General features: G+C 37.6%; 2 protein-coding genes across 3 annotated transcripts in view; both read left to right on the top strand.

The window, feature by feature from the left end:
* Positions 1–9,211, top strand: part of lcp2a (lymphocyte cytosolic protein 2a) — an 11,992-nt gene extending 2,781 nt beyond the window's left edge. The window contains exons 4-21 of one of the 2 annotated variants that reach the window (XM_051878281.1): positions 127–198; positions 1,771–1,808; positions 1,894–1,934; positions 2,023–2,206; positions 2,289–2,386; positions 2,492–2,537; positions 2,640–2,705; positions 2,845–2,873; positions 5,366–5,385; positions 6,054–6,188; positions 6,277–6,298; positions 6,409–6,421; positions 6,927–7,020; positions 7,175–7,215; positions 7,299–7,366; positions 8,270–8,344; positions 8,443–8,592; positions 8,684–9,211. In XM_051878281.1, the coding sequence (XP_051734241.1) occupies positions 127–198; positions 1,771–1,808; positions 1,894–1,934; positions 2,023–2,206; positions 2,289–2,386; positions 2,492–2,537; positions 2,640–2,705; positions 2,845–2,873; positions 5,366–5,385; positions 6,054–6,188; positions 6,277–6,298; positions 6,409–6,421; positions 6,927–7,020; positions 7,175–7,215; positions 7,299–7,366; positions 8,270–8,344; positions 8,443–8,592; positions 8,684–8,809 (1,318 nt within the window). In that variant the 3' untranslated portion in view covers positions 8,810–9,211. Of the gene's footprint in view, positions 1–126; positions 199–1,770; positions 1,809–1,893; positions 1,935–1,996; positions 2,207–2,288; positions 2,387–2,491; positions 2,538–2,639; positions 2,706–2,844; positions 2,874–5,365; positions 5,386–6,053; positions 6,189–6,276; positions 6,299–6,408; positions 6,422–6,926; positions 7,021–7,174; positions 7,216–7,298; positions 7,367–8,269; positions 8,345–8,442; positions 8,593–8,683 lie in introns of both variants that reach the window. The other variant, XM_051878282.1, reaches the window with a different exon arrangement.
* Positions 9,212–9,361: 150 nt separating this feature from the next.
* On the top strand, positions 9,362–13,809 carry foxi3a (forkhead box I3a). The gene is made up of 2 exons (XM_051878285.1): positions 9,362–12,716; positions 12,819–13,809. The coding sequence occupies exons 1-2, from the start codon at positions 12,164–12,166 to the stop codon at positions 13,340–13,342; spliced, it is 1,077 nt and encodes a 358-aa protein (XP_051734245.1). The 5' UTR covers positions 9,362–12,163; the 3' UTR covers positions 13,343–13,809.
* Positions 13,810–14,029: the final 220 nt, after the last annotated feature.

Genomic DNA, 14,029 nt, shown 5'->3' on the forward strand with positions numbered 1-14,029 from the left:
AACCCTCAACCAGCATATAAAGCAATAATTATATGCTGAACTCTTAAAATGCCTACTAATCAATAACATGCCAGTAATGTTATTTACACTTTGAGGATTTGAAACTGGTGTTTCCTATTATTTTAGGCTCATCTCCAAGATTTGTCAGGAAATCAACAAAGAGAAGAAGAGGTTCTTTCCACCGATTCCCGCAATAAGGCGAGTACTCTACCGTCACAAATCTTGTGTTATAACTGAGATATAATATACATCTCCGTTCAAAGTTTGGGGTTGGTAATATTTTTGAAAGAAGTATTATGCTCACCAAGGCTGCAATTATTTGATCAAAAACACAGTGGAAACTGTGATATTGTGAAATATTATTATATATATTATATTATTTTATATATATATTATATAATTCAGGGGTGCATTTCCCAAAAGCATCATTAGCCAACTAACATCACAAGTTCTGTCGTTACTAACATAGTTCAATGATTTGGTGTTTTCCGAAGCCATCGTTCAAACGAACATTCGCAAACTGCATTGCAAACTTGTGTGGGTGGAACGACAGCTCTCGGGCTGTGGTTAGAAGCATAGTTTCTTGATGTGTACTGTACTTAATAAATCATTATCTTGAGCAAAATAAGCAAGCTGACATTAAGTACAATATATATCTTCTATTCCGAATATATACAAATGTCATTTACATATTTTAGTTTGCCAAGATATTTTAAAGAGTGTGCATGTGCGTACGTGCTCTAGTACGTAAGAACGAGCCTATGATTTAATCTGGAAATAAAGGAAAATAACTGAGAAAAATGAGAATTAGTCCTCATATGCCATGTCCGTAATTTATAGCAAAAAATATAGCATTAATTCGATCTCAAACGGATTCATTTAAAGAAGTAATCACTCCAAAACCTGCGTGACACCAACGTGGCATGTTTGTGACAATACGGTATCGGGAAACAGTCATGACTAGCTAGTTGATTTGTTCAACAATGCATCGTACTATTGTAGTGAAGCAGTGAGTTACGTTGTTTTTGTACGGGAAACGCACCCTAGAATAACTGTTTTCTATTTGAATATATTTAAAAATGTGATTTGTTCCTGTGATCAAAGCTGAATTTTCAGCATCATTACTCCAGTCTTCAGTTTCACATGATCCTTCAGAAATCATTCTAATAATATGCAGATTTGCTGCTCAAGAAACATTTATCACTATTATCAGTGTTTAAAACAGTTGTGCTGCTTCATATTTTTGTAAAAAAAAAAAATTTTTTTTTTATGAATAGAAAGTTCAAAAGGACAGCATTTAGAAATAATTTTATAACATTATAAATGTCTTTATTGTTTTGATCAATTTAATGCATTCTTGCTGAATAAAAGTATTAACTTCTATATAAAAAACCTCACTAACCCACACATCTAGTTCTTGAACATATAATCGGTTAGTTCACCCAAAAATGAACATTCAGTCATCATTTACTTGCCCTCATGTGGTTCCAAACCTGTATGATTTTCTTTCTTCTGCGAAACATAAAAGAAGAATGTTTCAAAGAATGTTATTTGAGGAACTCTTTTTTTGTGCTTACAATGAAAGTCAAAGGGGATGTTCATTATATGAACAACAAAAAATAAATCACTGAGACATTTTTCATAAAATCTTCACAGAAGAAGAAAAAAACCACATGAGGGTGAATAAATGCAATGAATTCATCATTTAACTACCATGTAGTGCATCAACTGTTAGTATGCGACTAATTATCCTTATTGTTTTTTTAACAGGCCATCACAACCAGTTCCCAGCTTCCCACAACCACCAGGTATGATATAAAGTAGAATATATTCAATGCTACAAGTTTGCTTTTAAAGATGTTGTCTAGAAGTTCCTGCTCTTACTATTTTCAGCTGACCAATTTGAGGATGAAGCGTGGGACTCTGAAGAGTTTGTAAGTCTCTTATTTGTGTCTTAAACTGTTTTGAAGTGATCAGCATCACATCTGTTTGGCAGAACACATGAATTCTTTCCTCATTAAGGACTGTGATGACGATGACTACGAGGATCCTAATTCAGAAGATGGGGATGCTAGCGGTGGAGACTATGAGTCCCCAGAAGAGGGGTCAGACAGTGATAATGGCTATGAGCCTCCTCCAACTGAGCCTAAAGAAGACGCGGCCCAGATCTGTCCTGCTAAACCCATGGAAAACAGTGATTATATTGGTACGCAAAAGTGGATACTTTTCCATCCTATTGCTGTCTCAGTCATTTGAAAATGTCATGATGGGATTCCTTGTTTTATCAGATAATAACCGCACACGTGGAGCGAGCAGAAGCCAACCACCTGTGCCTCCAGAGCGCCCGGGCCCCGGACCCTCTCACCCTCCTGTGGAGCGGCCAAGTGTGAGTCCTTTATATTTCCAAACAATATGTGTCCTGCTTTGTCTCCAATGTTCATTTTTGAGTCTTCTTTGCAATAAACTCTATATTCAATATTATATGCTGTAGGTTGGGCATCATCTGAGAGAAGAGCGGCCCCTAAAAAGACCCCCAGGTAAGAGAGTATGATTATTGTCAGTCAAAGCTAATGTGGGTGTGATGTTGTTGAACTTATCCATCTTTTCTATGTGGTTTCTACCGTCCTGTGCTCTTGTAGCGCCTGCTGTGGACCGCAGTAAAAAGCCAGGAACTCTGGAAAGAAGCCAACCTCCACCTGTAGCAGGTCAATGCTTTTTTAACAAACAATAACTGAGTAATAATGCGGTTCAGATTAAGGCTAAAGGGAAGTCTTTGACTCTGTTTGTATTTTCTAATAACAGTTTGTATGCTTTATCAACCTTTATTGTATTGTGTCTTCACAGGTGGAAGGGGCACTAGCTCGCTTGAGAGAGTAAGTTTGATTTGTCCTACCTCCACATAGAAGCTGCTAAACATCTGCCTTAGTTATTATCAGGGCTTGACATTAACACCTGCCATGTGCGGGAGGATTTTAGCAGTTGCGTGTAACGCATACACTTTACATAATATATACATTTTTAGTGGTAGTCTTTTAAAAAGGCATCTGAAATAATAAACTAAGTACAATATAATGTTGTCAAAAATATAGATTTTTCAATACATATCGGTACTGAACTATCTGAAATGCTTTTAATAATCATTTTCTGCAGAATAGATACACGATACCTGCTGCGCTTTCTCGCTCTCTCATCTCTCCGACAGCGAGTTGAGACACAAACCCGCCTTCCCGCACTCATTTCATTTGCTCCGAATGAATGCCATTGGTGTTACAGGGCTTGAATTTCGGCGTGGGATTACACGTATTGCGCATAATTTTACTCATTCCCGCAGATAATGTCAAAATGCCAGTCTTGGCGAGTATTCATGTACACACAGTTGGTTATGTTTTAAGTGAGTGTAAACAGTTGAGAAAGAAAACGCATGTGTAACAGTATAATCATGGATCCGTGTGTCAGGTTTTAAAGTGACAGCAGCCTAATATACCTGCTGCCAAATTATGAGATAATATTAAAATATCTATATGGCAGTTTTCCCCATGGTATTGATGTCAAAATTGTGGCCAGTGAAAATGCTAAGTGGCTAGTAACTTTGGAAAACTACTAGCCAGTGGCTGGTGAGCCAAAAAGTTAATGTCAAGCCCTGAGGTTTTATATATAACAATTTATATATGTATTTATTATAGAGCGTGTGTTTCTGTGTGTGTTATATTTTATGAATCAATTAACATATATCATTATTAAGTAGCCCTTATTAATCAATAAATATACAGTGCCCTCCACAATTATTGGCACCCTTGGTAATTATGAGCAACAGCTCAAAGGCTGTGAAAATAAATCTGCATTGTTTATCCTTTTGATCTTTCATTCAAAAAATTATAACCTTTTATTGAAGGAAAAGAATTGAAAGTGGGGGGAAAATCACATTATGAAATAAATGTATTTCTCCAAAACACGTTGGCCACAATTATTGGCACCCTTTTATGCAATGCTTTTTGCAACCTCCTTTTGCCAAGATAACAGCTCTGAGTCTTCACCTATAATGCCTGATGAGTTTGGAGAACACCTGACAAGAGATCAGAGACCATTCCTTCATACAGAATCTCTCCAGATCCTTCAGATTCCCAGCTCCATGTTTGTGCTTCTTCTCTTCAGTTCACTCCACTAATTTTTTTAGGGTTCAGGTCAGGGGACTGGGACGACCATGGCAGAAGCAACACATTTTTGTGTTGGTTTTGATGTTTGTTTTGGATCATTGTCCTGATGGAAGATCCAACCACGGCCCATTATTGGATTTCTAGCAGAAGCGGTCAGGTTTAGATTTTTTATCTGTTGGTATTTGATAGAATCCATGATACCATGTATCTGAACAAGATGTCCATGACCTGCAGCAGAAAAATAGGCCCACAACATTAAAGATCCAGCAGTATATTTAACTGTGGGCATGGGGTACTTTTTATCCATGTGTGCACCAAACCCATCTGGTGGGTTTGCTGCCAAAAAGCTCTTTTTTTTAGTTTCATCTGACCATAGAAGCCGGTCCCGTTTGAAGTTCCAGTCGTGTCTGACAACTGAATATGCTGGAGATTGTCTTTAGTTGATTGGAACTTCTTAATTATTGCCCTGATGGTGGAAATGAGGATTTTCAATGCTTTAGCTATTTTCTTACAGCCACTTTCTATTTTGTGAAGCTCAACAATCTTTTGCTGCACATCAGAACTATATTCTTTGGTTTTACTCATTGTGATGAATGATTAAGGGAATTTGGCCTTTGTGTTTCCTCATGTTTATACTCCTGTGGAACAGGAAGTCATGGCTGGACAATTTCATGTTCATGATCACCCTGGTGTGCTAAAAAAATGTAAATATGAATGGGAATATACTTCAGAGATATTTTGCTCACAAGAATTTCTAGGGGTGCTAATAATTGTGGCCAACATGTGGGAAAAACATTAATTTCATAATGTGATTTCCCCCACTTTCAATTGTTTTACTTCGATGAAAGGTTAGATTTTTGTGAATTTTTTGAATGAAAGATCAAAAGGATAAACAATGCAAATTCATTTTCACAGCTACCTTTGCTCATATTTACTAAGGGTGCCAATAATTGTGGAGGGCACTGTATATTTAGCATCATATATATATATATATAATTATATATATAACACTTTACATGGTAAAGTATTATTATTATTATTAATCCACTATGCTTGAAATATAAATTATCTTGAGACTATAAGACTATATGAATGTAGTTTTTCCATTTCAAAGTACCATTTTGACTAAATACAATAATAATTTTATATTTAATATCTCTGTGGTGTATATAGTTCTGTGATGGTTCTCTAATAATTTCTTTTTTCTGCAGGCTGTCCATCCACCAAGAAGGTAAAGTGATTTCCTTTAATTTAAGTTTTGTTTAATAGTAATAACTGCATGTGCCAATTTTGCCAAGTAAGACTGTTCCTGGATCAACATCTTTTGTTGATCCTGGAACAACATCCCTGATCAAAAACATAGTCATAACCATATCCCTACCCCTAAACCTAACCCTACCCATAAATTATCCCTAAAATCAGAGGGAAATGATAGGCGACTAAGAATGGTGTAGAAGCACCTAACCCCTTTCTTCTGTTGAACACAAAATTAGATATTTTAAAGAATGTTGGTAATCAAACGGTTAACGGCACCCATTGACTTCCATAGTAGGAAAAAAATAGTATGGAAGTCACTGGATGCCGTCAACTGTCTGGTTACCAACATTCTTCGAAATATCTTCTTTTGTCAACAGGAGAAAGAAACTCATACAGGTTTGGAAAAACTTGAGGGTGAGTAAGTGATGACAAAATTTTCATTTTTGGGTGAACTATCCCTATAACTGAATGCCTATCCCTCAAGTCTGATTGGTTAATTGGAAAGTTGTTCTAGGATCAACAAGGATGTTCTAATTGGTGAAATCACATTAGCAGTCAATTACTATAAATCTCTGTTTTTAGTAAAGTATGATAGGTTTGTCATCCATTTTTTCCTGATGTCATATGCTTTTTATCCTACAGCAGTGCTCCTGCTCCTCTCAGACACCCTGCAGTGGAGTTGCCAGGAGACCCAATGAGAATTCCCAAACCCTCACTTCCTCCATCAGGGGTGCGCAGAAGTGCCTCCTCCGTAACACCAGGCTACTCTCAAAACAGGTCAGATTTATAAAACCGAAAAAAATTTACTGCTGCACCATTCTATTCACAGAGCTGCCAATGTAACCTATATTTCTTTTTCCAACAGACATCTTGACCAAAGAAACGAGGTAATTACATTAAGCGCACACACACATAATATAATTGTTTGTGCGATTCACATAATAATATAGCAATTCACTCACTTAATTTTACTGTTTTTTTTTTTTCTCTTCAACAGTTTCACGATGACAGTAAGTAGCCTAATTGTCTTATTTTGCGTATTTGCATATTTTGATAAAGCCCGGAACACACCAAGCCGACGGTCGGCCGTCGGGCAGTTTTTGTTCGTAAGCCGATTAAGTTTTCTCAGGGTGCTCTGCACCGTCGGCTGAAGTTGGTCCTCGTCTGCTTTTTTTTCGGCCGATTCGACATGTTGAATCGGTGTCGGAGCTTGTCGGTCAGTCGGGCCATCTGATCATTCTGATTGGCTGTTCAGCCACTGCCACCTGCTGGTACGGAAAGGCATTTCTTCTTACGCAGCCACAGAACGGACATGCTACTTGGCCGTCGGGTGTCGAGCGTCGGTTTGGTGTGTCAGGGCAACTTTGGACCCAGACGCTGTCGCCGTGAGCCAACCCCCCAGTCTGCTTTCGTCGCCAGTAGTTTGTTGGCGTCGGCTCGGTGTGTTCTGGGCTTAAGAGAGATAGCTTTATCATCAATAAATAATTTGTGTTTGAATATTCTGTGATTTTACAGCTGCCAGGCCCAGCTCCAACACGTTTCCAATGCACGCCAGGAATCCATCACCGAGACCGCCAGGAACCCACGGACAGTCTTTTCAAACAGAGAAGTGTGTATTCAAATATGAACACTGTCTGTGGGTGGTCAGATTTGAAACCATGTCTAGAATATTCTGCCAAAATTAATACTGATATTCAAAAATATTAGTTAAAGGTCCAGATACTCCATTCAATTTGACTATTTTTCTGTCACATTTCACACAGCATTAACCCCAGTCGATCACTACCGGCAAAACTGCAGGAGGGTAAGCACGCATTACACTAGTTTGATAAATCTTACTATATATTAGATGAAAATAACTACTAACATTATTTTCTTTAATAAAAGCAATGAACGATCACTGGAGAAGTGCAAGAGCACCACCACCACCACAAACAGACATGGGAGGCATGCAGGTATAGTACGTTGAAATGCTTGAGCTGCTGACAAACAATCACACCCACTATCGACCAGGGCCATAACCACCATAGACAATGTCCCCCCCAATAATTAGAAATGGCCAAACTGTTTTGCCATTTTGAATTGAAAACATACTATTATTTGATTAATATATGATTAAATGTAATTCATAACTGAATGTGACGAAACAAGGAACGTTTTGCGTTTTTGACATATCAAACATACAAATAAGAGTGAATATATTTTAAAAAAAATATTATTTGCAAATAGTTTAAATTGATTAGTTAATAACTACAATAGATCTGGAACTTTAACCATCCTTATTTCTTTTCCTTGTTCCCTTAAATCCATTTTAATCTTTTAATTATTTAATTCCTTTTAATAAAAAAAAAGACCCAATAAAGTTATGGTCCCCCTCCACGCGCAGACCCCCCCTCAAGACATGGTTACAGCAAGGCCTTGCTATAGACCAACCAGCAGGTGGCGCCTTTGTATTTCCTTTGAGGTGCTACTGAAATGACTGGAGTTTACTTTCTAGTAGACTGGAAAAAAAAGTGGTGTAGGATTTACTTTAAAACAATTTTTACTCATAAATTGCTAGTAAATTTCACAAATAATTACAAAGAAAGGCACACTGAATTTAACATGAAATTTTGATGTGGAAAGACTGAAAAAGTATTTACTAGTAAAACTTCATCTTTATTTACAACTTTTTTTTTATTTTATTTTTTTTACAGTGTATAGTTTAAGTAACAGCCTGTTCTAAAATTTTACTTATGTTAATACTAGGTATTTTGAAAATGTTTGGATTTAATAAATCATAATTGTCATAATTGATAAATTCAGAGAAAACAGACAAACATTTCAGCCCTAATATTTCATTATTTCTCCATTTATAGGACATGGATCCAACTTGGTATCTGGGTCAGATCACCCGTGGTGAGGCAGAGAGCTGTCTGAGAAGAGTTAACAGGGTGAGGCATTGTGTTCTTACTTTCTTATTACAGAATAATAATGTCATTCTTGATATCAGGTTAACAAAGTTAATTTGTTGAAATGTACCCTCTGTTAGGATGGGACGTTCCTTGTGCGAGACAGCTCAAATCGATCCTCTAATCAGCCTTACACACTCGTGGTCCTGTACCAGGACAAAGTTTACAATATTCAGATCCGCAGATTCCAAAATGGCTTCATGCTAGGCACTGGGATGAAATCCTCAGAGGTATTCAAACAGTTGTTTTTTATGTCTGTATGTAATCATAGCTACATTCTCAATAACCAAAGTTTGTAACACTGTTGATTGTCTTTGGCAGACTTTTGAGCGGGTCGGCGACATTATCAACCAGCACAAACACACGCCACTCCTTCTTATTGATGCTAAGAACCGGGTATCAAGCCAACAGAACCAGTGTGCTCTGATTTATCCTGCTGGATATTAAACATTTATTCTACATGACTAATTTACAGTAACTACTTTTGCCTTTTTTTGTTTTATGTTTTTTTTTTTTTTTTTATTCATAACTGTCATAATCTCTCAGTTGTATGTAAAAATATCTCTCTTGTGGTCTGTAAAACATTGTAAAGTTTTTAAATGCATAGCTGCACATTGCATAAGACTGAAAATATGTTCATATTATAAACAAAAAGAGTAGCCTACTTTATCACTATTTTGACCATTGTTTCTCAAACTAATCAGTCTTGTCTCTTTATTTGAATTTTTCCATGATATCCTATTAAAATGTTTAGGCCTATTTGTTATGTTAAATTTGTATGATTATGAAATATGAAATGTAGCCTATATTGACAAGACAATAAAGATTATAAATCTACAAGGAACGGTATAGTCCACGTGTTGAGGGACTGATTCGTGTTTCGTCGCTTATTTCTGTGAAATCTTTTTTTTTTTTTTTTTTGCAGATTCACTTTCTAAAGGGAAAACGTTTCCCCTAAATGATCTCACGACTATCAAGCTGTCTCCGAGTTTACAACACCATCGGTGTACAAAAGGGGATTCAGTTACATGACTGGCATGAAACGTCAAAGCCACAGGCTACATTAATAATACTGCTCTGTTCGTGAAAGACTGCCGTGAAATTGTGTCAGATTTATGAGTGCTTTTGTTTTGTTTGTTATATGGATTCTAGATAATCGATTAGCCTACACTCAGAGGTGTAAAGAGTACTTGAAAACCATACTTGAGTAAAAGTACAGATACCTTACAGTGAAAATGACTCCACTACAAGTTACAAGTCACCAATTCCAAAACAACTTGAGTAAAAGTCTTAAAGTATCTGATTTTAACAGTACTGAAGTATTTTACTCATACTAAATATAGGCTCAAAGATGCACTAGTGCTCAACACCAAAGAGACATGCCAGTGAAAACACAAACAACTGATTTGTAAGATGAGAAATCATGTTTGTTTTGTAAAATCAAAATAAAACTGAATACCTCAATATTGCAATAAATCAAGGTCGACACAACAGCCTCTTAAACGTCTACAAACTCTCAAGTCTCAGTTAAGCTCAAGTGCTCATATAGGCCATAAGTAAATCAATATCCTTCAAAAAGGTCTCGTCAATATAGCGGATAAATAAAATAATGTTAAGTAAAATTAAATAGTCAAAGCCTACTTGAACTGGATGTGCTGGTTTAAGCTGCAGTCATGACCTCATCTCCTAAATCAAACACCTGTGATTCAGCAACTACCTGCTAATGCACTCACATTCACGTAGTCTTATTGACTTATTGAAGTTTAGGTGAGTAAAGGCAAAACGCACAAGATATAGTACCTTCAAAGTACTTAGATGCTGAAATCGCTTCTTTATAGCACAAACAAACTGCTGCAGAAAAAGTTAGGTGCCATGCAAAATGTAATGTGTAATTGCATTACTCATCACAAATGTATTGGAGTAAAAAGTACATTTACTTGTTCAAAAATGTAGAGTAAAAGTTGCAAATATCTTTGATACTCAGTACAACTACAAAGCAAGTAGCCAAAAAGATACTTAAGTACAGTAACTAATTACATGTACTCAAATACTTTACACCACTGCCTACACTTCAGCTACGTCGTACAGCCAATGTTAAAAAATATATATATTTGCCATTCTCCTTTTCCTCCAAATAATGTGCTTTGAGAGATTTAAGTTAGGGTACATTGCACTTGCAGTTTAAAGGTAAAGTTAATGCTAAATATTTTAGACGTGATCGGTTATCAAGCTTTCGTCAGTCAGGTTGAATTTAAATAAAAACTTTAAAGAAGGAAAATATGGGTAATATTGCACATTAGCGCAATTCAGGTCACTAACAGAAGTCACTTAAAAAAAAAAATAAAAAAAAAAAATAAAAAACAGAAGTCACTTTCAAACCAAGCAGCTTTCTGTTGGTCAGCTCGGGGAATCCACGTGACCAACTTGAAAATGAGTAAAATATTGGAATGACTGGATTTCGCCCGCGAAAACTGGCCGATTAACGTTAAATATGAGCGCACATTAAAGGTAAGTTAGGCTTACTCACTCATTGCGGTTTTGAAGTAACTTCAAAAAAATATTTTAAACATGTGGATCAGATGGTTAAATAAAACCGTACAAAGTCAGACTTTAAATTAATCGCGCGCGATTAGGCTACGCCTCCGAGACGGCAGGGGAATCGCTCTGCGCGTGGAGGAATGGGTGGCGCGCGTGCTCGGTTTAAGAATGTAAATTACGTTTGAAACCCAAATGGCTCGAATTGAATTCGCATTATCTCAAGTGAAAGGGCGGGGGTGGGGACACATTTAACCTCCCCAACAGCTTCAAGTGATCTAAAAATGTAAACAAATTAACCAAGCCTACGGCATGATGGTGTCTTTTAATATATCAATGTTTATAATGCCACAGAAACCACATTGGTACAACATAAAATTAGTTAGATAAATTTGTCAGCACATTGGGCAAGGTTTGTTTATTTATTTATCAATTTATTTCCTCAGATTAAAACACAATCTGCTTGTATACCCACGTGAAAAAAATACTAAAGTATTTACTATAGTAAAATATAGTAAATTGTTGTATACTGTATATATTATAGTATTTACAGAACTTTTCTAATGAATGCTACAGCATAATGTAGTATTAACTATAGTGAACTAATCAACTGTAATAAATACTGTAGTATACTTTAGTTTTTACTACAGTAAACTGTAGTGTATTCATTGTAGTATAATATACCCATAGTTGTAGAAAACTTAGTACGGTATTGGGTATTACCACAACAACTATAGAATTACCACAACAAATTAATTCAAGTACTTTACTATAGTATGGTTCAAAAACACTATAATATTTTCTATAAATTAGTATAGTATTTTTAGGCTATATGATTAGTTCTGTACAGTTTTGCAACTTTTAACTGATCCAGAATTTTTCCAGTGTATCTAAATTCAACATGTATTTTGTGTTGTGTGCATAATGATATGAAAGTTAGGAATTATAAGATAATTTTAACTCTGAAATTTAGTCACTCATGAAACTTAAGATATCTCTCTGATATATCTTATCCTCTTTCTGATATAGCTTATCCCCCCACCTTTCTCAGAGGTGCCACACCACCCCCCAAACAAATGAGGGCTGAGGTGTGACCGTGACAGCCAATCAGAGTAGAGAGGGTGTTACAAAACTTGTATAAATAGTTCAGGTGAGACAGGTGTCAGGTTGAGATGCACCTGACCAATCCACCTGTGTTAGACAGAGGCAGCAGAACAGAAGAAGGTATTTTCTCCCAGAACAAACAGAAAAAAAAGGGAGGAAAGCATGACGTCATTTGTTCCACAAGCCCTTTCACCGCAGTTCCACAGCATGGGGCAGGAGTCCCAAGAGTTCAGCCTGTACGGTGACAACTTTTACAGCACTCAGCCTGTGCCTAGTCCACAGCAAACCCTGCCGTCCGCTTACGATTTTGGAGAGTATGCCGGACAGACCTCCAACCCTTACCTGTGGTTCAACGGACCTGGGCTCAATCCGGCTCCCTGTCTCAGCGGAGGGCCTCAGCACTACGGGATGACGAAGCCGTACATGGCTGCAGGTGGAATCGGAGGCTCGGACACCGGCATCAGCTGGTTCTCCCTGCCTTCCCAAGAAGATCTGATGAAACTCGTGAGGCCTCCGTACTCTTACTCAGCACTCATTGCGATGGCAATACACGGAGCCCCAAACCGTCGTCTCACTCTTAGCCAGATCTACCAGTATGTGGCTGACAACTTCCCCTTCTACAACAAGAGCAAAGCCAGCTGGCAGAACTCAATCCGGCATAATCTCTCGCTCAACGACTGCTTCATGAAAGTGCCCAGAGATGACACAGATCCAGGTTAGAACATGCTCAGATTTCTTTTCGTGTAACTTCTTGAGTTTTAGATTAGTTAGTTAATTTTTCAACTGCCAAAATAACAAAGTTATTTCTGTTGAACAGGTAAAGGCAACTACTGGACCCTTGACCCAAACTGCGAGAAGATGTTTGATAATGGCAACTTCCGTCGCAAAAGGAAGAGAAAGTCCGACGCTTTGGCTGAAGAGGAGGGAAAAGGTTATTCTGGATCAGACTCGGCTCTATCAAGTCCTAAAGAGCCCAGCGACTCCTCCGAGAGGGGAAACTCTCCAGTGTCCACAGATCTGACACCCTGTCTCAAAGGCTTCCTAAGTCAAATGGGTGATGTGGCTTCAGGCTCAAGAGAGGCTCTTCTCCCATCTCCTCTGGCATTGCCTTTGAGCCAAAGATCTTCTCCGACTGGGGCGTATGGCTCGTACTCGCCGAACGCAACTGTGCCGCAATGGGAAACCCACATCCCTCCCCCTGTCGCATCCAACATCTCCACTTCGCCCGCTCCATACACAGACAGCTATAGTGACTCTATGCTCAACCAGTACACCAGCCAGCTCTATCCAGTGCTGGGCTCCTCTGACTTGCTGTATCCACAGGAGGGAACAGAGGTGTAGCACTGGATATAGCACCATCAGGTATGAACTGTGGCCGCAGGCACTTGAGGGAGCGGTCGGCCTGCATCACAGGCCAAGTTCCCACCGCAGTGCCTGATTCAGCAGGTCCGAGTGGATGCAGAGGAGATTCCCTCTATCAGACAGTTGTGTGAACGCTCTCACACGCGCTTCTCAGACTCACTTGCTGACATCATCTAATTCATGTTGCAGCTGAAAGACAACAGTAATCGCCCTGGGCTACTGCTCCCAGTCCCGTTTTTTTTGTGTTGTGGTTTTTGTTTTGTTTTTGCAAAACATTTCAATTCTGTAAAAGTGAAGCTTGGAACATACATAAATGCACTGACTTTTGGCATGAATATGAATTTGTCCATTGTTCAATATTTTCTATTTGTATTGTTTACTTTATGTACTTTGTGATTGTAATATATATTGTATTTGCCAAAATAAACAACATGCATATTCAAACATGCAATTTGCTACCGTCCTTATTGCTATTATATTTATGGGCAAAGGGATAGATCACCCAAATAGTGCTGTTACTGAAATAAAATATATATATACTTTAAAATCGTAAAATTAAGGTAAAAATAGAAATCTTGCCTTGGATTTCTATTTACTGAAATGAAATAAGTGTAAGTTGAAGTACTAATGTTACTAAAACTGAATAAAAATAAATACTAAAAAGCA

Source organism: Ctenopharyngodon idella, chromosome 21 (assembly GCF_019924925.1).
Source record: "Ctenopharyngodon idella isolate HZGC_01 chromosome 21, HZGC01, whole genome shotgun sequence".
In the NCBI taxonomy this organism is placed as follows: Eukaryota; Metazoa; Chordata; class Actinopteri; order Cypriniformes; family Xenocyprididae; genus Ctenopharyngodon; species Ctenopharyngodon idella.